This window comes from Macrosteles quadrilineatus, unplaced genomic scaffold (genome assembly GCF_028750875.1).
Source record: "Macrosteles quadrilineatus isolate MER2022 unplaced genomic scaffold, UCM_ALF_1.0 Scaffold_1__1_contigs__length_201487025, whole genome shotgun sequence".
Taxonomy (NCBI): Eukaryota; Metazoa; Arthropoda; class Insecta; order Hemiptera; family Cicadellidae; genus Macrosteles; species Macrosteles quadrilineatus.
Window position 1 is genome coordinate 153157370 of NW_026542594.1, and position 26320 is coordinate 153183689.

General features: G+C 35.9%; 1 protein-coding gene across 5 annotated transcripts in view; it reads right to left on the reverse strand.

Moving 5' to 3' along the window:
- LOC128987595 (hexokinase type 2) overlaps positions 1-26320 on the reverse strand; it is a 55351-nt gene that overhangs the window by 24156 nt on the left and 4875 nt on the right. For 4 of the 5 annotated variants that reach the window (XM_054408563.1, XM_054408556.1, XM_054408540.1 and 1 more), the window contains exon 1: positions 17809-17955. The exons of the other annotated variant lie outside the window; for it this stretch is intronic. In XM_054408563.1, coding sequence (XP_054264538.1) covers positions 17809-17895 — 87 coding nt within the window. In that variant the 5' untranslated portion in view covers positions 17896-17955. Of the gene's footprint in view, positions 1-17808; positions 17956-26320 lie in introns of those variants that run through there. 5 annotated transcript variants of the gene reach the window in all.

The window sequence follows — 26320 nt, forward strand, 5'->3', positions numbered from 1 at the left end:
ATTGTCGATGTTGATGTGAGCAATACCTTACATTGCATCATATAAGGCAATACAACCCTTTTGCCTTTTATTACCCTTTTGTTAATATTTGATATAAGGCTCTTGTCAATTCAGAATATTGAAACCCAAGTGCCTTTTCTTAGTAGTCTACAAATTACAAGTTGTCATTTCCGAGCAAAGTAGTGCCAACTGCCATATCCTGCGAGTCAGCCTTTATCTCATTGCTTATCTCTTATCTGAGGCCCTCAACTGACAACTACTCCTCAACACATTCTAAAGTGTCCCTTATAAAACACATTTCCCCAAATATCATCATAATACATATTCGTACTTTTTTGTATATAAAAGCCAATGTATAATGTTTTATTTTAATCAAATTGAAATTTAAGCATGTCTTCTTCATGTCTTCTTAATTTCTGAAAAAAAAAAAACTATTTTCTATTACACATGTCATTTTCTGCTAATGTATTTATGCAGGCCTAAACTGTAATCTTATGCATGAGATGTAATCTCTCCACACATTTACGTCAGCCTATCGGTATTCCTAAATAATGACGATTGCCATGGCTACCATATTTTCGAAAGACCAAATTAATTGCCAAACCCCACTGGATATGTCTACTCCACTATGAACTTCAATATTTTAAATTGTTTTTCATTGTTATCAATAACATGTATAGGAAATTATCGCAATATTTTTGATTGGCAAAGCTCTTTTACGTTTGTAGTGTTAAAGCATGGTTAAAGTGACTAAAATATCTCACTTTCTCATATTTTTTGCTGGCGCAAACTATTATAAATAGCCGACTACATTAATAGAGGAGTCAAATGAATATAATGATACCATTTATCATTTATCTATACTGGCTATACTTCCTTGTCAGTCCAACTCAGCATTGTAAGCTGTTGTCAAGATAATCTGCGCCTGAAGTATATGCTGTTGAATGATATAATTACACTGTTCATGACACCTAAAGACCAGCGTCATTGCCTTCTCTATACAGTATTACTGTTCTTGTTATTTAGACACTATAATACACTCACTGGGGATCAATTTTGAGTGTGACTGACACAGTAGTTAGCGTTCAATACTAAACAGTATACAAATATACAGAGGACAACAACATTGACATATTGTAACAGGATACTTCTATAACTTCAATTTGAAACATAATCCACCTACATCGACCATTGACTCGTCCCCTAGTCTAGTACAATAGTGTAGTTATGAAGTGTTGTGGCTATAGACTATGACTAGGTAATGATGTGCTAGTGTGCTAGGTGTAGCTAGTCGCTAGCGCGGGTCAACGTTCAAGGCCCCGATGCCGCTGTCCGCTGATCCGACATTTGCATGTACGTAGGTCGCGTACCACGAGGCACATTTCACTGTCGATCGTGGTCAACATACTTGGCTTATTGGAGGGAAAATATCAGCCATGAGGTATTCAGTTTTAATAATCGGCGGTATAATCCAAGAATGAAGAATATTAACATGGAAACATAAACTTATCTCGTATGTAACCTTCCAATGTAGTACATTTCATCACTAAGGTCTAAAGTGACACTTTTTGACCCGAGTTTAAGTTTTACGATCGAGGTGAAGCCGAGGTCAGAAAATAGGCGAGGGTTGAAAAGACACTTTTGGCCCGTGTGATGAACTATATTTCTCGTCATATTGCATCATTATTGATAAACAAACTATGTTACAAAACTAAAATGGGTTTCGTTTAAATATAACCTCTCAAAACTATTCTACTTTGATATCAATTTAATTTGCTAATGGAAACAAGCAGCTGTTTAGTAAGTGATTCAATCGCTTCGTTTATTACGATTGTGTGTGTATATTATACCATAGACAAAACTAAATTATACAATCGATATGTCAAACTATTTACAATTTAGGCAACAATTAACTACACTCGATACATACTTTCGATAATTTCGTTTACAATCGAAATTCACAACTGAGTTGATAACAGCAAATTTTTACTCCCTAGAGGCTAAAACGATTTTTACTCCCTATATAGTAATAGCATAGATGAAGTAATATAATGGTGTTTTCGTCATACTGCAGAAAAATCAGCCGTTTTAATGCATGCGTTGCGGGTGTAGGCCTATAGGAGCATTGAAACTCTCCAGGAAGTAAAATTCTGCTGTTGTAAACAGTTGAAAATTTCGATTGTGGCAATCATATCGATCGAAATTATTTATTTATTGATTTATTAGGTAAGGTTTTAGCCTATTGTTGTCGATTGCTCGACATATCGATGGTATAATCACACAATCGTAATAGACGAAATAATTGAATAACATACTAAACAGCTGCTTATTTGCATTAGCAGAATTGAAAACAAGCTGGAAGTCATTATGAGAGGTTATCTTTCCATAAAAATTGTTTAGTTTTCTAGCTTTGTTTTTGTTAATTAATGATGCAATATGACGAAAAATATAGTTCACCACACGGGCAAAAACTGACTTTTTAACCCCAGCTCATTTTCCGACCTAGGCTTCACCTTGATCGTAAAACTTGACCTCGGGTCAAAAAGAATCACTTTAGGCCCTAGTGAAGAAATATACTATTATTCCCTAGACAGTAATAGGGAGTAAAAATCAGCTGTTGTAATTTGTTGTCAACTCAGTTGTAAATGTAGATTGAAAACAAAATTGCATTAGCAAATTAAATTGAAATAAACTTGGAAGAAGTTTTGGAAAAGTGTAATATGACGAAAAATATATTTCAACGCATGGGCAAAGATTTTCTTTTCAACCCTCGTTCATTTACCGACATTGGCTTCGCCTCGATCGTAAGACTTGGGTTCAGGTAAAAAAGAGTCACTTTAGTTGGGCCCTAGTGATGAAATATACTATTTTGTAGCTGTACACATTCTTAAGAATCATATTAAACACTAAATTCACCGAAGCTTGTACGAAGTGTTTCCGTGTATTGTGTATATTACACTGCACCAGTCTCGAGGAAAGTAGAATATTTAACAGGAACATTGGCCAATAACAGGAATGCGGCTTTGCCAAGGCAAGCAAGTCTGAGGTATACATTAGTGTGCGAGGGAGACAGATAAACAGTGAGAGTGTGTGTGTATTTACCATGGTTACACACATACAGAACTCAGGTGAGACAAACGACCAAGGTTTTTTTTCTCCGACGAAGTCTGGGCCAGAAATTGTATCGAACAGGGTAGTTTTAGTTTGGAACTGGCTATGGATACATTGCAGGGCAGAGTTTGGGTATTTTATTTGAGTTTATAATAGCAGAGAGTTAAACTGGAAAGGTTGGTTGAAAAAAGAAAACAATTTAAGACCGTCTAAAAATAGGAATTTTGACAAAGAAAATCAGTCAAACAGGTGCTTCTTCGCCAAGGGTTGAGGGTTGACCAGTATAAGTTGGCTCAAAAGGTTGGTACTTATTAATTCAAAAATGTTAGTTTAATGTCAATGATATAACAATAGTTTCCTTCTTTTTCACGTATAACCGTGGTTTCCTGTAACCTCTCCCAAAAGTCCCCATATGATTGATTTGAGATATTAATCACTTATATGTCATTAACGTACTTCATGTGCGTAACCTAGCCAAATATGAACTCATGAATGCGGTTGAATCTTCATGATCTGAGTAGCTTTGCTACGGATCCTCTTTTGAACTCAAAAAATCTTCTGACCTTTCCCAGGATCGAACCGGTGGTGACGTTCTGGTTAGCGAGCACTGGCAACCACCAACCAGTGGAGCGGTGGAAGAGTCGAGTACTGTATTTATAGAAGAGATGTGACATTGAACCTAAGAGTGTGATTGTTGTCTTGGAACGGCAATGTAAGACGAAGACCTTGACACTGTTAGGTCACTGAGGCTGAGGGGGTAACCAGAGAATGTCTAGGGTCTCGGTCTGCAGGAGTTCGTCACAGTCTGTGTACCTCACTACGACTACAAGAGTAACTTCACTACTATCCTACTACCACTACGCAATACAGTCATCATTGAGTGTGAGATGGTACTAAAGTCGACATCCCACCTATATGGACCCCAGATGTTTCATTGAAAAAGGACGTACTGTAGCTGAAGAAACCATAAGCCCTACACAGAGTTTGCTTGTCTAAACATCTATTCCCTCCCGTAGGGTTTTCTTTGCCGTGATAGTTGACGTTTCGAGAAAGATACTACAGTTAACAGTAAGTTGTCTATTCGGATTGGCTTGGTAAAAAAGGTTGGCGTGATTGACAGGAATCAGCAATTAATTTACATCAGCGCACTTTGTCGGTCGCTTGACTCAATTACGTGAATTTTCATTACATAACTGGCAACGAAATTATCATAGTAATGTAGACTTTGGAATGTACAATGTTATGTTTTGTTCTATAAGTTATAGTGCAATACGCTCTAGTCTAATATGCATATTGTGGACATCTATTTACGAATTTTACACCTCAATGGTTCTAGATTTCACACCCTTTGCCGTCCTTGTGACGACGAATCGATTAGCTGAGTGCCATGATCGGTCTAGGCTTGATGGATTGTTTCGGTCAATAACGACATTTGGTACGCAGGTTGTGATCCTTGTGACACCAGTGAGACCACGCAGACGTAGGCCTACCTTGAAACATGAAACCAAATAGGATAGTACTACAGTAGAGTACTAATCTTGTACCGTTGATAATTCCCCTGACATAGATTGGCTACTCAGGGTGTCCACAACAAATTTGTCATTAATTTCCATGACTTTCCATGACTATCCATGACCATTTACCATTGATTTCCATGACTCACGAACTTTACACGCAAATTATAATATAACATACACACACAAATATAACTGCCTGGACATGTTATTTTGCAGAAAATACTGAAATATATAATAACAGATAACAATGGAGTACAATAGGTACAACAATGAACAAAAAACAAACCGAAAAATCATAAAATAATACAACTGTAATAAATTGAATTGTCGAACATTTGTGAAACATCCCGAAAAATGCTACAACAGTCCGGGTTACAGCTGACTAGAGCATTGAATGGTCCCCTCAAATTCATCCACAATTGGAAATTTCCATGACTTTCCATGACTTCTTGCCTATTTCCCTGACTTTCAATGACCAAAATTTTTTTCCATGACTTTCCATGACTATCCCTGACTTTCCAGAATGTGGACACCCTGCTACTTTGTTCAACATGAGTCTCTCTCTAGGAGATTTTGTATTTTTTATGATAATGCACTTCGAAAAAATGTTATGATAAGGAGATTAACATATCCTATTGACATAATGACATCCTCTGATTCGTACGATATTAGTTAATTGCGTACTATATACGATGTCCCAGTGTCGGTGCCAGTCCTTGCCCATATAAATATCCTAGAATGGGATTGAAAGTGATTACAATACTGTGTATAGTTAAAGTGACAAATTGAAAGTGTGTATTTTTATGATCAATGTAGTCAAAGCATGTACTTGGTATGTTTAAACTGACCTTCCAAAAAGGTATTTATTGGACAATAAAAACTATTTTAGTCGTATACCATATTGGTGTCGACGTAGAAGATAAAAGTGAAAAGAAATTAAGGTAGCCTTGACCGACACACCCGGCGTTGTTAACACTTGCACGCGCATGCGCCGGCACGACTGTCGATACTCACGTGACCAATGTTGCGTAGGCAATGACGTCATCACCCTAAACACTCAACGCTCGAGAGCGTGTCTGACCTACAAAGGGGGATGGGTGTTCACAAGAGCCAGGTGTTCGGGAAACTACTGGTGCGAACGTAATTGGATAGTAGGCCTAAACCTTGTTGAATGTTGATAACTATATTTTTTGTAGGAAAACGGAAGATTAATATGTATGATTTATTGGTTGATTGATGGGTAACTACGTCGCCGATAATTCAGCGTTTATGACGTATAAACGAAGGCGAAGACGAGAGAAGGATAGGAGATAAACGAATGCAACGATAGCTAAGTCGCTGACTCAGATCACCCGCAATTTGAATGGCAACGTTGAGCGGGATCCAGACTGATTATGGAGTAGAAATAGCCAAGTGTTTGATTTGGAATGGATGTGATCGTACAGGCCAATGTAGAAAATAGAGGGAACTATGTAAACCACTATTATAAAGATCAACACCTGACAGACCTTTGTTATTTCCGAAATTGAAAAGGAAGGTCGGATCTACTAATCGAAAGATGAACAAGTGTTATTCTCGAGACAGTAAAAAAACCCTTTTAATCAAAGGACCAACGAAGGAACTTGGAGAAACCTGATAGAAAGTCTTAAAATTGTTAGATACAGATTCTAGAATTGCCAATATACATTTTCATGGAGCCTCCGAAACCACTCGGCAATAGAGTCTTACCTAAATGTTTTGGACACAAGTCATCCAAAATTAATTGACAAACTGAGGAGGGTTACTAAATGATTTAAAAAGCTAAAAATTCCCTGGAGACCGATGCAAAAACTCAAAAGCAAGTCTATTATTACTTGCTAACCTGGAGAGCAGATAGCTTCTCTGACAAGCAGTACAGACCCATCTACACTCGAGATTCAATGTTCCATGAGATTTAGAATCGAAATCCACCCAGACACTCAACGGGTGGGTTTGATGACATACAGTATCGAAGCCCACCTAGACATCCAAGGAGTCCAACATTTGTTGAGTCAGTAGAGACCCACCTAGACACTCAATGGGTGGGTTTGATGATATCTAGAATCGTAGCCCATCCAGACATCCAAGGAGTCCAACATTTGTTGAGTCAGTAGAGACCCACCTAGACACTCAATGGGTGGGTTTGATGATATCTAGAAGCGTAGCCCATCCATACATCCAAGGAGTCCAACATTTGTTGAGTCAGTAGGGACACCCAGACACTCAATGGGTGGTTTTGATTATATCTAGAATCGTAGCCCATCCAGACATCCAAGGAGTCCAACATTTGTTAAGTGAGAGAGACAACCCAGACACTCAATGGGTGGGTTTGATTATATCTAGAATCGTAGCCCATCCAGACATCCAAGGAGTCCAACATTTGTTAAGTGAGAGAGACTACCCAGACACTCTATGGGTGGGTCTGATGTCATACAGTATCGTAGCCCACCCTGACACCCAAGGAGTCCAACATTTGTTGAGTCAGTAGAGACCCATCCAGACACTCAATGGGTGGGTTTGATGATATCTAATATCGTAGCCCATCCAGACATCCAAGGAGTCCAACATTTCTTAAGTCAGAGGGACCCACCCAGACACTCAATGGGTGGGTTTGATGGCATACAGTAGCCCACCCAGACACCCAAGGAGTCCAACATTTGTTGAGTCAGTAGAGACCCACCCAGAGACCCAAGGAGTCCAACATTTGTTGAGTCAGTAGAGACCCACCCAGACACCCAGCACCTTGAGTCCGAGGTCCGCTTACTTCCGACACGCCAAGGCTCGGTGGATGACCGCTGTAATTTTCCGGACCTTGATGATCTACTTCGCACCCAAGGTCTGGCGAGGAAATGAAAGTAACAAGATGCTATCTTAACATTCTGAGCTGGCAAATTCCTCTGCGTTTGCATTGCGTCATGCAGTTATTATATTACTACTACGTCTGCAGTCTGCAGCCTTGATAGGAGGGAGTAAAAGGAAAGTGTTTCTGGCTATACACCAATGCCTTTTCAGTCGTTTAAAAGACATTTCTTGTTCTGTTCAGCTTTAGTGCTCAAGCTTCTCATCAGTGGTGGGGCTGCCATTTTCTAAAATTCAATGTAAGTTATAGTTGTTGCCCTCCTTCCAGATCCAATTTGGAAATTCTAACCTAAACCTAAAAATAAAAATATTTGCATTTACGAATATAGAGTTTTTTAAAGTAAATTTTTAAGAGTAATGACAAATCTTGGTTAATGTGTTACAACCCTAATAGACAAAGGCCTAACCAAGATGTTTTCTTAAGTTGGTTATGTGATATTATACGAATCAAGCCTAGTCCAAGTCCAAGAATCACTTTGCTGGGATCAGTGGGTCCTCTAGAAGCAGCTGTTGCCCGTAACATTGCAATCATATCATCTTAGCAGTAACTTAAGTAGTGAAGGGTTAAGGCTACGTGCAATTGCTGATTTATGAATATTTCTGTACTTTGCAGAGGGTTTTTGAACAAAATGAAATGAACTTAACATACCTCATTTGAAACCACATGAACAGATCATGAGAAAACAAGGTCTAAAATGTATCAGTGGGTATTGCGGCCTTCGCCACTGTGTTGGCACACAGCCTGGGAGCGGCCCTCGTTTTCGTAATCACCTAGTTTTTATCGTTGTCTTAAAATACTTCCGTTACCGGAGGCGATTGACACAGAGAAGGCCTAGGCTTTGAATTGGATCTATGTGCGAAGTCTTTTACATCGAAGCATTTTCCAAACAAATTTTAATACTATATGCTTGTGAAATTAATGGAAATGAAGGAATTGTGTCAAGCTAATTGAATACTTCTCAAATCAGCAGAACTTATTCAAACATACCTATTGTAGCTATAGGGATTTGCGATAATCATAATCAATTTTTAGCAAAAAAGAATTACTGGAGCATAAAATGCATCGGGGAAAAGACTTACCGTACCTTATTAACTAAGTAATCGTAAAAGTCTATAACAATGATAATGGCAATGCATTTGATGACACATAGCAATGGTCTAGCCGAAGACTATTAGCCGTCTCCAGCAAAACTCTAGGCTGACATTAACAATAATTTATGTATCGGCCTACTTCTCGGCAGACCCTGGTGAATGTGATTAGTAATGCGTTGGCGCATTTGCACCGCGAGGCCGAGACAACCGCAGCGTGACCTCGACGTTGATCATTACTTCGTGATCAGAGAGGGAGGATTAGTAGATGTCAGTGTAGTCGTTACCACTGTGATCAGAGAGGCACGGATAGTTGTCAGGGTTGTTGTTACTGTTGATATATGTATATAGTGAAGTCCATGTTTAGAGGTATTACTCTTTGGTCTTTGTGTATTCTCTTTTAAGTGTACGGTACTTGATTTCCGATTCAGAATAAAAGATGTCGGCTCATTAACTGCAGCCTAAATGTAATTCTGTCGATGTTAATTACAATTTATAATAAATAGTATTGAAACTTCAATTGTGTTTTTATTTAAAACATGAAACATGGTGTCTTATAAGTGGGATACAAATAAATTCAAGTGCGTGAGTAATAAATTAACATAAAAATGTGTTATAACAATGAGTGAGTCGGAAGATGAAAACGTGCTTCAACAAACTGAACAAAGGACTGTGTCTAGAAAAACTGAAAATTTCACAATGGTTCCATGCAATCTTCAGAATTTTAATTTCGAGGGCAATTTATCCGAAAATTGGAAGCACTGGTATCAGAAATTTGAGATTTATCTCTTGGCTTCTAACCTAAATTCTGAAAATGACGCTAGGAAGGTTGCTCTACTACTACATAATTTGGGTGACAAATGCATAGACATTTTCAATTCGTTCAACCTCTCATCCGAAGATGCAAAAAAGTACGACGTGGTGGTAAGTAAATTTGAAAACCATTTCTCGCCTAAGAAAAACCTCACGGTTCTGAGACATAAATTTCTAAATAGGAAACAGCTGCCATCTGAATCCATCGATAGTTTCTATACGGACTTAGTTAACTTGAGCCTCGCTTGTGAATTTGACTCTGTCCGCGAAAGTCTTGTTTGCGATGTCTTAATATCAGGGCTTAACTCTCAAACCCAGAATGTCAGGGAACGATTATTGAGAGAGCCGGAGATTAACTTGGAGAAGACTTTAGCAATCTGTAAAGCTGCTGAACTGTCTAAACAACACATCAGAGAACTTGAAGCAGAACATAATGTCCATACAGTAAACGTCCATAAGCAACGAGAGAGGGGTTACCAACAACCACAAACGTTCAGACAGAAACAGGTTCATCAGGACCAACGGAACAAATTTCATCCACCATCACAGCAGAAATCAACTGGGACAGGTAGGCCTAACAAGAGTACAAGTGCTAAGAAGTTTATTTCAAACTGCCGTAATTGTGGGAAAAATCACGGTATTAACAAGTGCTCTGCGTATGGCTTAGTGTGCTATAAGTGCGGTAAAAACAACCACTTTGCCAGTGTATGCAAATCAGCCAAAAAGGTTTGTGAAGTAGGCCTAAGTTTAGATTCTAATTCGAGAGATGTAGCTATAAGGCAAGGTAGGCAAGACAGTTCTTCTAAAAGTACTTGTGCACAAGAATATTTTTCAATTGATACGGTATCGCTCACGTCTGAATCTATATCTAATTACGTGATTGACAAAAACTTTTTATTCAGTAATATATGTTCAGTTAATGATTCTGTTCCTAAAAATTACATGTGTAAATCCAGGGCTAATGAATGGCTAGAGAATTTGAACATTAGGGAACACACAATATCTTTTAAAATAGATACAGGTGCTCAGACAAATATCATCCCAATTGATTTGTTTAATAGGCTAGGCCTATCAAAGGCATTAATACGCACCTCAAATATAAATCTTAGTACACTAACTGGTGAAAAAATACCGGTACTAGGTATTGTAGATTTAGATTGCTCTTTCAACAGGAAAATGTTCTGTATTACTTTTGTAATAGTTGATGTGAAATGTTCGCCAATTTTAGGCTTAAATTCTTGTCGCGTGTTAGGTCTTATAGCAGCCTACAACGGTCAGGTATTGTCTGATGTTAAGAACCAAAGTGTAAATAATATTGCTCTAGGTCAAAATATGCACAGGCCTAATGAAAGTGTACATTCTGTTAGTAGCATTTTGAATGAATATAGCTCACTTTTTGATGGTAGTATTGGTAACATTCCTACAACAGTTCATTTGTCATTAAGTGAAGATGCTAAGCCTATTATTGAACCATGTCGTAGAGTACCATTCGCTTTGTTAAATCCTTTGAAAAATGAACTTGAATTAATGGAAGCTAATGGAATTATTGTAAAAGAAAATGAACCTACAGAATGGGTTCACAGTTTAGTTTTAATAAACAAAAAAAATTCTGGACTAAAGGTAGTATTAGATCCAAGAAACCTGAATAAGTACCTATATACAAAGAACACACTGTCAAATGCCAACTATAGATGAAGTGTCATCAAAGTTTAATAATTGTAAGATATTTTCAACTCTTGATGCAAGCAGTGCATTTTGGATGCTTAAGTTGGATAATATTAGTAGCAAGTTGTGTACGTTTAATACACCTTTTGGTAGATATAGATACCTTCGTTTGCCATATGGTATCTCAAGTGCACCGGATATATTTCATTCTACTGTATCTCAAATATTTGAAGGTATTGATGGTGTAGTCACCTACATAGATGACATTTGCATAGGTGCTCCTGATAAACAAACTCATGATTTAAGATTAAAGGAAGTATTAAAAAGAGCTAAGGATTTTAATATTAAGTTTAACTCTAGGAAATGTAAATTTGCTGAGAGTGAAGTTTTGTTTTTGGGTCATCGGTTTACTGAGTATGGTTTAACTCCGGATCCTTCTAAGCTTAAAGCTGTACAGGAGATGCCAATACCTAAAGATCGTAAAGACTTGGAAAGATTTTTAGGAGTTACCAATTACTTATCAAAGTTTATTCCAAATTATTCGACTGTAACATCTCCTTTGCGAGTTCTTTCACATAAAGATGTTTTATTTCAATGGAATGCCGAACAACAAAATGCATTTTTGACTTTAAAGTCTTTGTTAGTATCTCCTCCTGTTTTATCATATTATGACCCAAGTAAGCCAATAACATTGTCTGTAGATTGTTCCTCAACTGGTTTAGGTGCTGTATTGTTATGTGGTGATAATCCAATTGCGTATGCGTCTAGAGCGCTCACTAAGACTCAGTCAAATTATTGTCAGATAGAACGAGAAATGCTAGCCATAGTTTTTGGTTGCACTAGATTTCACCAATTTATTTTCTCTAGGAAAGTAACTGTTGAAACTGATCACAAACCCTTAGAATGTTTGTTTAGGAAGCCCATTACTGCTGCTCCTTTAAGATTACAGCGAATGATGCTAAAAGTTCAACGCTATGACTTAATTGTTGTATACAAGCCAGGTAAATTGATGTATATAGCTGATACACTGTCACGTGCAGCACTTCCAGTAGAAGGTAAAGAAGATATTGATGTTTTAGATGAGGACATCATTTGTGAGGTAAATATGTTAAAATCTTATCTTCCCGTGTCTGAAAGTAAACTAAACCTGCTAAGAGAAAAAACCAGTTCAGATGAATGTCTAGGTATTTTAAAGATGTATATATCTAAAGGTTGGCCTCAAAAGCCTGAAGTCAGTAATATGGTTTTACCATTTTGGAGTATTAAACATGATCTTCATGTTGTAGATGATCTTGTTTTCAAAAATCAATCTATTGTTGTACCTAGTTCACTTCATAAAATGATGCTTGAAAGTTTGCATTGTGGCCATGTAGGAAAACAAACATGTGAGATTAGGGCACGCAATTTATTGTATTGGCCCACCTTACATAAAGACATTGAAAGTTTTGTAAATAAATGTAGTGTTTGTGCTAAGTTTAAGCCTATGAATGCAAAAGAACCGTTGTTGTTTCATGATGTACCAGATTTGCCTTGGCATAAAGTGTCAGGTGACATTTTTGAGTTTGATAACCAATATTTTCTTGTACTAATGGACTATTATTCTAAATATATTGAGTTAGTATCTTTGTCAGACATTACTTCAAAAACTGTAATCGAGAAATGCAAATCAATATTTGCTCGCCATGGAATTCCTGTTACTTTAGTAGTTGATTCAGGAAGTCAATTCACTTCTAACGCTTTTCACGAGTTTTCTGTGTTGTACGATTTTAAGCTAGTGATAGTTAGTCCAAAACACTCTCAATCTAATGGTCAAGCTGAGTCAGGTGTCAAAATAGCGAAAAACTTACTGAAGAAAACAAAAGAATCTAAGTCTGATGTGTATCTTGCATTGTTAAGTTATCGTAACACTAGTAAACAATATCAACCTTCACCAGCAGAGTTAATGTTTAGTAGAAAACTCAATGGCCTATTGCCACTGTCTAAAAGTAGTTTGCAGCCTAAAGTAACAAAACCTAACAAAATTTTGTCAGACAAGAGAAAAGATTGTATTAAAAAGTACTATGATAGAAATAGCAAAGAGTTACCCTCTTTAAATGTAGGAGACAAAGTGTATTTTAAGAAAACTGTTGATTCGCCTTGGACATCAGGAAAAGTAGTAGAAAAAAATAGAATCCCCAGATCCTATGTTTTGTCTGATGAGAAAGATAAAATGTTTGTAAGAAATAGGAAGATGATTAGGCCAGATTTGTCTAATGATACAGTTAATGAAACCATAATGCCTGAAACAAGTCCTAAGTCAGATTCACAAATCAGTTTGTCAGGTACTAATGGTAATAGCCTTATTTCTCCGCAAAGTAGTCCAGTGTTGTTTCAAAGACCAGTAGGCCTAACTCCTAGAATTTCATCAGAAGAACAAATTGTTAAAAGTTTCGATGGTTGTGTAAGCCGAAATGGTAGATTGATAAGAAATCCAAAGCGGTTGTCTTATGATTAGGTTTTGGTGTATATTTTGTTAGACTTGAAAGGAAAATGTTAAAGTTGTATTTTGGGAAGTTAAAATTTTCAATTTTGTAAAAGAGAGGGGATGTTGATATATGTATATAGTGAAGTCCATGTTTAGAGGTATTACTCTTTGGTCTTTGTGTATTCTCTTTTAAGTGTACTTGATTTCCGATTCAGAATAAAAGATGTCGGCTCATTAACTGCAGCCTAAATGTAATTCTGTCGATGTTAATTACAATTTATAATAAATAGTATTGAAACTTCAATTGTGTTTTTATTTAAAACATGAAACAGTTACCTCAGTGATCAGAAAGTAAGGGTTAGATTTCAGGTACGTTGTTATCTCTGTGATCAGAGAGAGAGAGGGGGTTACATGTCAGGGCAGTCGTAACCTCAGTGATTGGAGCGGCAAGGTTAGATGTAAGGGTGGCTGTTATCTGTGTGATCAGAGAGAGAGGGTTACATGGCAGGGCAGTCGTAACCTCAGTGATTGGAGAGGCAGGGTTAGATGTAAGGGTGGCTGTTACCTCTGTGATCAGAGAGAGAGGGTTACATGTCAGGGCAGTCGTGACCTAAGTGATTGGAGAGGCAGGGTTAGATGTAAGGGTGGCTGTTACCTCTGTGATCAGAGAGAGAGGGTTACATGGCAGGTCAGTCGTAACCTCAGTGATTGGAGAGGCAGGGTTAGATGTAAGGGTGGCTGTTACCTCTGTGATCAGAGAGAGAGAGGGTTACATGTCAGAGCAGTCGTGACCTCAGTGATTGGAGAGGCAGGGTTAGATGTAAGGGTGGCTGTTACCTCTGTAATCAGAGAGAGAGAGGGTTACATGTCAGGGCAGTCGTGACCTCAGTGATTGGAAAGGCAGGGTTAGATGTAAGGGTGGCTGTTACCTCTGTGATCAGAGAGAGAGAGAGGGTTACATGTCAGGGCATTCGTGACCTCAGTGATGGAGAGGCAGGGTTAGATGTAAGGGTGGCTGTTACCTCTGTGATCAGAGAGAGAGAGGGTTACATGTCAGGGCAGTCGTGACCTCAGTGATTGGAGAGGCAGGGTTAGATGTAAGGGTGGCTGTTACCTCTGTGATCAGAGAGAGAGAGGGTTACATGTCAGAGCAGTCGTGACCTCAGTGATTGGAGAGGCAGGGTTAGATGTAAGGGTGGCTGTTACCTCTGTAATCAGAGAGAGAGAGGGTTACATGTCAGGGAAGTCGTGACCTCAGTGATTGGAAAGGCAGGGTTAGATGTAAGGGTGGCTGTTACCTCTGTGATCAGAGAGAGAGAGGGTTACATGTCAGGGCAGTCGTGACCTCAGTGATGGAGAGGCAGGGTTAGATGTAAGGGTGGCTGTTACCTCTGTGATCAGAGAGAGAGAGAGGGTTACATGTCAGGGCAGTCGTGACCTCAGTGATTGGAGAGGCAGGGTTAGATGTAAGGGTGGCTGTTACCTCTGTGATCAGAGAGAGAGAGGGTTACATGTCAGGGCAGTCGTGACCTCAGTGATTGGAGAGGCAGGGTTAGATGTAAGGGTGGCTGTTACCTCTGTGATCAGAGAGAGAGAGAGGGTTACATGTCAGGGCAGTCGTGACCTCAGTGATTGGAGAGGCAGGGTTAGATGTAAGGGTGGCTGTTACCTCTGTGATCAGAGAGAGAGGGTTTCATGTCAGGGCAGTCGTGACCTCAGTGATTGGAGAGGCAGGGTTAGATGTAAGGGTGACTGTTACCTCTGTGATCAGAGAGAGAGAGAGGGTTACATGTCAGGGCAGTCGTGACCTCAGTGATGGAGAGGCAGGGTTAGATGTAAGGGTGGCTGTTACCTCTGTGATCAGAGAGAGAGAGGGTTACATGTCAGGGCAGTCGTGACCTCAGTGATTGGAGAGGCAGGGTTAGATGTAAGGGTGGCTGTTACCTCTGTGATCAGAGAGAGAGGGTTACATGTCAGGGCAGTCGTAACCTCAGTGATTGGAGAGGCAGGGTTAGATGTAAGGGTGGCTGTTACCTCTGTGATCAGAGTGAGAGAGTTAGAGAGGGGTTATATTATCTGTGGTTAAAGGCAAGGTTTGTTGTTACCTCATTGATCAGAGAGGCAGGGATAGATGCAAGGGTGGTTGTAGTACCTCAGTGATGGGGGGTTTTATGGGGTAAAAATGGGGGTTTCTCATTTTCACCCTGAAAACAAAAATTTTTTAATTTCTTTCCAAACCTTTTTGTAGAGCTAAAAAATCAAATAATTTAGTACATTGAAGCGTTGTTATGCGCCTAATAGTTACGTAGAAAATTACAAAAAAATTTAAATATAAAATTCCAATGTTATGCTTATGGAGGACAAGACGTAATCTGTTGTAGTTCGCTTGTTTATGAACATATTTTGATTAAATTTGGAAAATGCATTAATTTCATACTAAACTATTAACATAAAAAAAAACCTTTTACCCTCCCTGTTGCAGCAAACCTAAGTACTTGACTAATGCTATTTAAATAGGGAATAAATGTGATATTTTTAAGGAGATATTATATAGTGTAAATACAATCAGGCAAATGGAAATAAGCTTAGTCTGCAGGTTTGCTGCGGCGGGGGTATTATATTACTGTAGCTTTTTTTTATTCTAAAGGAACAGAAAATATTTTTGCAAAGCTAATCTTGGCTTAAGATGTTAAACTTTCAATTTTGAAAAATGAATATTTATTTCGAGCGAGGTTACATTTATCAATGATTTTGTACGAACTTCATTTTAACATTCACGCAAAAACGCTTCAATACTCAGGCTACTATTTCCGGCCATACTGGATTTTTATTATTTTAACAATGCATAATAGTAAATAATAGTTGCTCTCGATACATTAATTTTTAATAGTAAATAAGTTGCTCTCGATATTTTTATTAGGTTTACCGCGGTATTGTCCAATGTCCATAATAGGTAATATACCTTTGATCAATAATTCCAGTATCGAATAATCAATGAAAAAACATAGCAACTTAGGTTTTCCTTCTATAACAATATTACTGTACAACATTCATTAATGCTCTCGCGCTAAATACAAGTGAATCGTATGAGAAAAGGTTTTTTTTATTCCTAAATGGCTTTTATTTTTTAGTGCTTTAAAATCCTGTAAATATTGTACAAGCAATGTTAAATCATATATAAAATAATACAGGCAAATAATTAGTATGTGTATCCAGAGATTTTGTAGTGTATAAAGTAGGCTATGGACTTGTAATTGGTAATTATCAGATTAGCCGACATATATGTTGTTATTAAGTTTAAGAATGAGGGGGTATTAAAACGTGAGAAGTGAGATTGGACAACAAACCTTTAAATGTGAAAGTTATATAAATATGTAGCCTATAATAAGTTTAAGTTTAAATATTTCCTTGGTCATCATTGGAAATCGCCTTCAATTTTAAGTATGAAAATTACATTATTTATCAAAATAATTAAATAATTATATGCATTATGCATAGCTTGAGGCTTCAAACTTTTGAAGATTAAACTTTAAAATGTTAAATCATTGACTATACAGTATAGGTATATACTGTACAGGCAATGGTTAAATACGTATTGTTATTATCACGTCCGTGTCAACTAGGAAATTATGACTGGGAGGTACTGACTGTGATGATGTATTAAAATTGTTTTTGGAACCCCTTGTTTTTTATAGGCCTACTGTTATAAAACCTCAAAAGCAAACATTTGAAAATCATATAAAAACACAATGACTATTCAATTATTCATGAAAAAATTGCAATTTTAATTGGCTCCTCAGCTATAACAGTGAGTTTTCATGTAGTTTAATATTGTTTCCACATCAATCTGGACCTCAACTAGTTGAGTAGTTTCCGCAGTGTAAACATAAATATAAACATAAACATTTAGACATGTAATCGTAGAAGTTATATTACTTCAACTTACTACTTCAAAATTGTAAATATAGACTATAGGTGGTATCATAGATTAAAAGAAGTAGACAAGAAGTAGTGTCTATACTCCTTTTATCTATGGTGGTATGGAAGCGTGTTTCTTGTTTGTAATCAAGATACCCGTCGCTCACGTGTAGAAATAATGGTAAAAATATGAAAATTGAAAATACGTCGTTGATAGAAAAATACTGCAGTTGTCCTATGCCGTTTTATATCAGTTAAAAATTAGTTATTTTTTATTAATAAGTTTTTGTGCAGTTATAAAATATGGTGTAAATGATAATTAGTTATAGTATACTAGGAATAAATGAAATGTACCTTCGGTGACACGTCCTGGTGCGTGCAGTCGATGATATTGCAGTAGCATTGGCAGAAAGTGCCGAACATTTCCGCCGTGGACAGCATGGCGGGAAACTAACCTCACTCACTAGTTGAAAACTGAACACACTGGAGAGCGGTGAAGCTTTCACTGGGGTTTTGTGCCTACCCTACCTCACTCCCCCCCCTCCCCGCCGAGGAACCTGCTGGTTTGGTCTTGGTCATGGGTATATCACATGGACCCTGGACTCTGGACTTGGACTGTATTGTATTGTACTGTCCTAGACAATACAGACATATGATACCCCACCTGACGACGCATGCTGGCGTTTCGTGGATAATAGCGGGCAAAAACTTACACATGGGAGTACTGACATTAAAGAATCATGTGGTCATATCACACGACTAAATTTTACACGTAGACTAAACCATAGACATAATATGGTACCTATTATTATTATCGTCCAAGCTATTTAGAACAAATTGGTACATGGTACATGTAAACAAATGGCGCATTAAATTTTGTAATATACCTTTCTTTGACTGTGATTACAGTAGTTATAGTTGTTGTGATCGAATTAGATTTGTTGTCAAAGTAAAAATTTTCACTTGAAAACACTTATTTTGTCAACACATAAAACCAAATTGTAAAACAAAATTTTAAAACTTGAAGGAACTGAGTAGGGTTTTATGCCCATTTGGTTAATGAGAAACTTTGAAATTACGAGGAAAGCCTTAACTGGATTTCTCAATAACATATTTCGTACTGCATCTAAACAACCAGTAAAAAATACGTGATTGAGCCATGCGAATGAGATCATCTTGAAAATTAAGAAGTTAAACGGGGCAAGGATTAAGTCAAAGGCAAGACAACGTCTGCCGGGTTCAGCTAGTGATGTATATAATAGTGTATTTAAAGATTTATCTATTTAATTGAATTCCTATTCATGGAATCAGTAAGTAAAAAAATTAGTTTGTAATTTGTTGTTATTCATGCTCAATTTATTAGGTATACATTGTCCATGGAAATTTTTTTCTTAATTGATATTTATAACGTTTTCCGAAGAAGAAAGCATACCAGCCAAGGGGTTTGGTTGTAAAAATTAATGAAACCAAATATTTGCCAAATGTTCAGAAGTAATACAGTACGTTTTTAAAGAAGAAGCAGCTTCAAAATCAACGATAGTACAGTAGTCACTGAAGTAATATTATACTGGAAATACCTTGGTATTTTAAAAGCTGTTTTACTACATTACAATACACTTAACGATATATTTTTAATAACAATAAAACTTTTTTGTAACAATGCAATACTCGAATAATTATTAATTTAATCAGATCTATTTATAAAGCTAATGTAGGCAGACTATTACAGTATCTAATTAATACTGAAAAAGTGTTATTCAACCATTTTGAGGGTATTTGAGGGAATATTTTGCACCCCCATTATTAGTATAATCATAGATGAAAGGAGTAGACTATACTCCTTTTATCTATGGTATAATCCGGTTTGTCCAGCTTTTTATTCAATTAATAATTATTTTTATTTTTATTTAAACGTGGTGATTATGTTTTTTGAGAATTGTATCAAGTTAATGTTTTTCATAAATTAAAAATAGATAACAAATATGGAAAAATTGGTCGTATTGTTTAATGTTATGATTTGGAAACAACAGGTATGTACCCTATATTATCTAATGCCAAAATTCCTGGTTAGGCAACAACGAGCATAACTTCGTTAAACTTTCGTTAAACCAGCATAGGTACGTAAACTACCTATGCATGAACCTTGTTGTGTTTTAAGAACATAAGAACGTTATCCTCGATATCAATACCAATATCAGTTGACTCAGTCCCGTTACAACTGGCGCCAGGCAGTTGATCGGTTCGCCAATGTTACGTATAGCAACTGCGCAGTTACTATTTAGCACTCCCCTCCCCCACCTCACACACACTACGCAGGCGCACCGCGCACCTGACACGGACACACCTCCCCGCGCGGCGCGGCGCCTCTGACGTCATTACACAGTCCGTCGTTCCGCACTGGATACATCCACAACATTCCAGACCATCTGGACTTCTCTCGTTCTCTAGATGATCGATGACCCAAGCAACTCTACTTTCGCTAGGCAATTATGTTCATTTATTGATTTAATTATTTTCATGATCTACTCTCCATTCGAACCTTTTTCGTTACACGACTACCACTACTTTGTATACAGGTTGACATGTTATATAATTATCTACAAATCCTGCTTCTGGGTTAGGTTGGGTTAGGTTAGGTTATGCTGGAACGAAAACATAACCTAAAACTTCAAACTTCGTGTTGATACAAATTATAAAGTGGTAGTCAAATAACGGAAAATATCCTTTACTTCTTTAGACTAATATAAAAGGGGGGTGTTCAATTCCTTGGGAATTAGTTGAGAATTTGCAAAATCATACCTGAGTTATCCAAAATTAACCAGATACAGCAGTTGAGTAATTAATTAAGTCAAAACCTTCGAAGGGTAATTGCAATAAATGCGGAGCAACCTACTATAATAAATCTTAAACTAAATAAATTCCATATGAGCAACACTCAGGTTTCTGCAATAACTTCAAGTTTAGATCTAGCCGTATTTTATGCTTCGGAAAGACTACAAGTGACAAACTTCCAAAGCTTTCTCAATTTTCCATGTAGTTTGTATAAACAAAATTTATCTACTTACGAGGTGTTAGCCCGTCCTACGTACGGGAATCGAGTAGTGAGTTAAATCTGTATAATTCAGAACAGATAGTTTACACGTGTAAAGACAATTTTTATTGTGCCTAGTTTTAATGTGAAACTCATCTTGTAAACAAATGTCGCGTGACCAAATATGTTTTTATCCTATCATAGGCCTATACTATATGCATTTTAAATACAATAATTTTACAATAAAACAGCAATTGTGAAGATGTGAAAAGCGTTGAAGTGCGTTTTGCGGGTGATTCGCACACTGATTATAAGTAGCCTACAGTAGAAAAAGTAATTATCAATTGAGAAGTGTATAGGCCTATTCAATGATACCAACTTCCATCGCATACCTGCCTCTTCAATAATTATTATCACCACAATACAATTACTCATACTATACACAATTTCCAGTAGGTCTGAATAGAAACTCCCTAAAATAAAACGAAACTATCCAATAAAATTCACAGAACACATAATATAACGTTGGTGTCCTGACATCATTTAAACGAATTGTCCACACCTACCCTTTATATCAATTTCACTGCATCAATTGCTAAAGTGTAAACAAAGAAAAGTAAAAACAACAACATATAGTTTGTTTTGACTCAGCCGTTTGGTTAAAATAACATTCATTTGAAAAAAAAGAACTGGTAAAAAATTATGAAAATCCGTCGAGTGGTTGATTGAGAATCGTGAAATAAAAAAACCCTGTCACGTTTAAACAGTGAAGATGTATCAAAGCATGTTAAATTTATAGCCTCTCGAACTCCTTCAATTATTACATGTTGTTTTCAGGTTTCATCCTGAAGATCGGAAAATTTTACCAGGGTTACCGTGTTTACAAACTCATACTCAAACACACAATAACCCAATAACACTATACTAATCTTAAGGGGTCCAATGTCAGAATTTTGGAACTACAATGTTTACAAATAAATATAATTATTTAAAAGCAGATGTTTACTTTCACCAACTGTTTTGTAGGTTTGAATAATCACAACATTCTGTATTAGTCATGATTTGAAATAGTGCCACACTGTTTTCACAGAATGCAGCAAAGAAAACTATTTTACTTTTGGATAAGTCCAAATATATTAAACCCCATTCGCAGCACACCTGTGTACTCAACAACGTTTTAAATTCTCCACTAATAAATATGTAAACATAAAAAGTAAACCCCTTTATCAAAGTATTATAAACAATAAAAGGGATGGCAATGCCTTAATATTTTTATCGTTTGTTCTATACCCAATCTAACATAAATTATTAAGTGAATAATAATCGTGCGTGCTATCTCAGGTATTCAAATGCCTCCCAATGTGTCTACAACCCACCACATTACTGTAATTAAAACAAGGGACTTCAATAATACAGTATATGCGAAACTTAAATCCACCCAAGATGTGGAACTGAACCAGACTGACGATTAAAAAATTGACACCAAACTTGACCGAAGCAACACTCATGAGTTGTACCTAAGTTAAAAGGAGAAATAATCTTACTTCCATGAATACCGATGATTTCATCCGAATTACCCTTTTAATTCAAGCGACTACAATTTCCTTTGCGTCTTGCTTTCGCAATCACCATCATAAGGCACAAGGGCAATCCCTAACTATCGCCGGTTTAAATTTAGAAAATTAATGCTTTTCACACATACAGCTGTATGTTGTGTGCTCACGTGGTGGTGGGTACGCCTAAGAACTTATATATTTATACACCTAATGAAAAAACAAAAACATTGTTTATCCACTGGCAATTAAGTAAAATTAATATTCTATTTTTGTTTTTGGTATTGATTTTTATTATTTATCGACAAGAACAAATCGGCATTTAAAATAATAGTTGTTAGCGCAGCAACGTGCGCCTGGTAACTGATAGTTATACCATAGATGGAGTAATATAATGGTTATACTATGAATTATGATAACAGTTAAAAAATACAGATAGCTTCAACAATCAAAACGAGTGTTGCTTATGATGGATTAGACTACCAAACTGAGAAGTCAATACATGATGTACTTAATAATTACTACTATAATGCTACAATCACTATTCATTGTATAGTATCGTTGACTAGCTAGCCAACAATACGAGTACTACAAGTTGTAGTACTCTTGTTGTTATACGAGTACTACAATTCTTAAGAACTTTTTTAAGATATTTAAAAGATTTCTCTTTGTAAGTACCGTATGAAAAGTAAGTATCGTGAGTTTGTTAATTTACCATATTGCTGCTTAATTTACCATTGCTGCTGCTATGTACGAGCATTGACTATAATAATAATCTAAAGTATGGAGCGCCTGCAGGCTGAGAGATACACTCACACACTTCAGCCACGCCACTATATCACTGGTCTGTCGTGTGAAGGCGATAGTTTAGTTAAACAATCTCACATGGTCATATTGGTATTGTGTGATCTTCGTGATGATCAAAGTATAATGAAAATTTAAGGAAACTTCGAAACACCAAGGATTTTATTAACCACAACAAACTATACACACCAGATTTGACTGGTTAGGGCTGTGTATAAACTATTCGTTTTTCTTTAAGTTGTTATATACACCCAAGCTACAAAGTAAATCGTAAAAAAGAATAATAAAAACTATAGGGCCCTTGCGGCTCCGGAGAGTTGAAATAAATATCATATCCAAGAAATAATTAAATGTATGATTTTTTATTCAGTAATATCACAATACATTATCTTGAACTTAAACTGATTCAAACGAGCCTATAATTTACTTATTATTTTGAGTCTAAAAAATAAAAAAAATAAAACATAAACAATACTGAAGCTATTGATTTTTTATCATAGAAAAACCTTATAAAAAATAATTTTATATTGGTTGTTCACCTTGCGTTTACTTGAAACTCGCCCGATTCGAATAACTAATAGCATTGACTTTATATCTACAAAGGCTTAGGCTGTGGTACACTCCTGCCACTCCGTGGAAATGCAGAGCTTTCGTTTTACACTGATTGAATATGCTGTATACAAGTGGAAACTTAAGTCATGGTGTAACATAGAGTAAGTTAATGCAACTGAGTCGGTCGAGATAACTCAATTTGAGATAACCAAAAAACAGCAAACATCCTCAACACATTGTTGGGGATCCCAGTTCGGTTTCCTGTACTTTACACACTGACAACAGTATACCCGCCTGAGGTAGAACTTAACCTTATACAAAAATACACACTTAGCAATATGAGAGTGCCCCTGAACATTACTCAAAATACATATTCTCACAGACACTGCCATATTGTTAATGTTATACAACATGACTGATAGATTTAATCGTCCAACTACAACTTTGTACAACTTCTAAAGCGCATATGATCTACGAGATTGTCTTCGATACAATAATATAGAATTTTGTTCTGAGCTATAACTATGTTTGAGTCAACCAGTAATATTTCTAAGAGTGAGGAAATATACATTTTAAAGAATTGTTATGTCGCATTGCAAGACAATAGTGTGAAATATGTAATTATTGTTGCCTTGTTATTGGAGGCAAAAGTTACACACAATACCAAGCACACAAATGGTGTAAAATAATAAAGCTAATATAGGAGTTAATTGTAAGTATTTTTTTATTAGTTTTGTCTTTGTCTTATATCATACAAGATTGTCAATGTTTTACAATCTTTCTTTCACTTTCACTTTCACTTTCTTTTTACTGCTTTATACAAATTGATATCAATAAACGAGAAAATAGTTTGATACACTTTGTAAATCTGTTCAATGTGTACTCATGGAATAAAGATAGTTTGAAATTTAAATTGAATGTGCAATAATTTAACGGATGAGGCCTAGTGGATAGCTGGTTGGAATGTGACAAATGTATGATCAAAACTAGATCAAACATTGTCAGTAAAGTGTCTAGAACCAACATTTTGCATTGTTCCGGAAGGACAGGTGTAAATACAGCAATAAAAATCATAATTAGCTTGATAACAAACCGCCTTGAGATAGCAGCTAACCCTGACAGATAAGCAATGAGGGGAACAAAACATTAAATCGTGACATTGACTTTGGTAGCGCACCCGGACACCATTCTGACTAAATGTATCAAAGTCATACAGCTAGTAAAACTATGAAATATAAATTAGAAAGACTTTGCAAAAGTATAGGATAACTGTTTGGTGATAGTAAGTGGTAAATTATTTAGAAAGTAAGTACAAAGAATTCAGAAATAGATCTATTGGGTCAAAATTAAACGAAAGTCAAGAATAATATTTTTTTAACACCTTGTTAGATCCGTCATTTTTTGTTTTTAATGGTTCTCATACACTTTTTAATATTTTTATGAAATTTGGTATACAGTTGAATAAAATTATAATATATTTAAGAAAAAATATCATTTAAATATATCTTATTTCTAAATGGTGACTATTTTAGATTTTATAACTTAATTTACTAAAGAACGTGTAATTTTCAAAAAAAACATCGAGCAACAATACTTTTATTTAGTAGGCCTATATTTAATTCCCTATCAAATGACAGCAAGTTCAAAAAGATCGAGTGACGAATAGCTGATAAATTACAGCCTGTACAACTAAAAATCGTTATTTCTCAGCTGTTTGTTTGTCAATTGATCATTTTAAACTTGGTGTCGTTTGATAGGGAATTAGAAATGCTAAATACAAGGGTTCTTGGCATTTCCTCATAAAACAGCAGTTTTTAGTATGTTATGTTATAAAATTTAAAGTGACCACATTTTAAATAAAAATACATTTGTATTAACTATCATTATTTTCGTAAATACATTATGACTTAATACAACTGCTGTATACCAAGTTTCATAAATATATCTCAGATAGCTTTTGAGGAAATTTATTAATAATATAACTAAAAAAATGACTATATAACGAGGCATTTTTGGAAAACGTGTTATTCTTGATTTTCGCTTTATTTCGAAGCAACAAACCTATTCCTGAATTATTTGTACTTATTTACAGAACACCCTGTATATCGCAAGACCCATTTCAAAAATGGCATAAAGATTTACATAATCAGAAGTAAAGTTTGACCAAACCAATTAAATATGATGATTCTAAAAATACTCTTTTCAAATTACTCACACCTAACACAAGTAGTAATGTTCGAAAATAGTAAAGACACTATAAATGACGTAAGTGATGCGAATTGACCATTAATAAGTGAATTTACCGCCATTATAGACCAACACATCAACAAGACCGTTGTGGTGGACGGTGAATGAATGGGCTTTCATGCTGATCACAAGGCTCGAACTCAACAGTGTTGTAGTAGCAAAGGTTATGTTCTTCACACAAATAAACAAATCCCTAATTATTTCTGTAATGACACTGAATACATTGACAATTGAAAAGTCAAAGGTGAAAAATATATATATATAACATGTTATACATAGATAATATACTTATAGTAAAATAATGTCTGTAATAAATCAACTAAGTAGTGTATTGTTATACAGTAATTTGTTAAGCATTTGTTCAATGTAAAGACAGTCTATTTTATCTCGACCGCTATTAATATATCGTAAAGTTTTGCAGTGAACTTTAAAATCTAAGTCTATTGATTCTGTTTTATATAACAAATACATACAATAAAAAAAAACTATTCATACTATGTAACTTTTATTATTTTTTTTTAACTGTCGATGTTCAATATTTTGTCCTACCAAATACGACGAAAACTATCTCTAGTAACAATTGGAAGCAGATCCGGTTAAATGGACAATAGCAATACTAACAATTCACTATAAATCTTTAAAATAATTCGTTTTATTTGTTAAATTATTAGAAAATGAA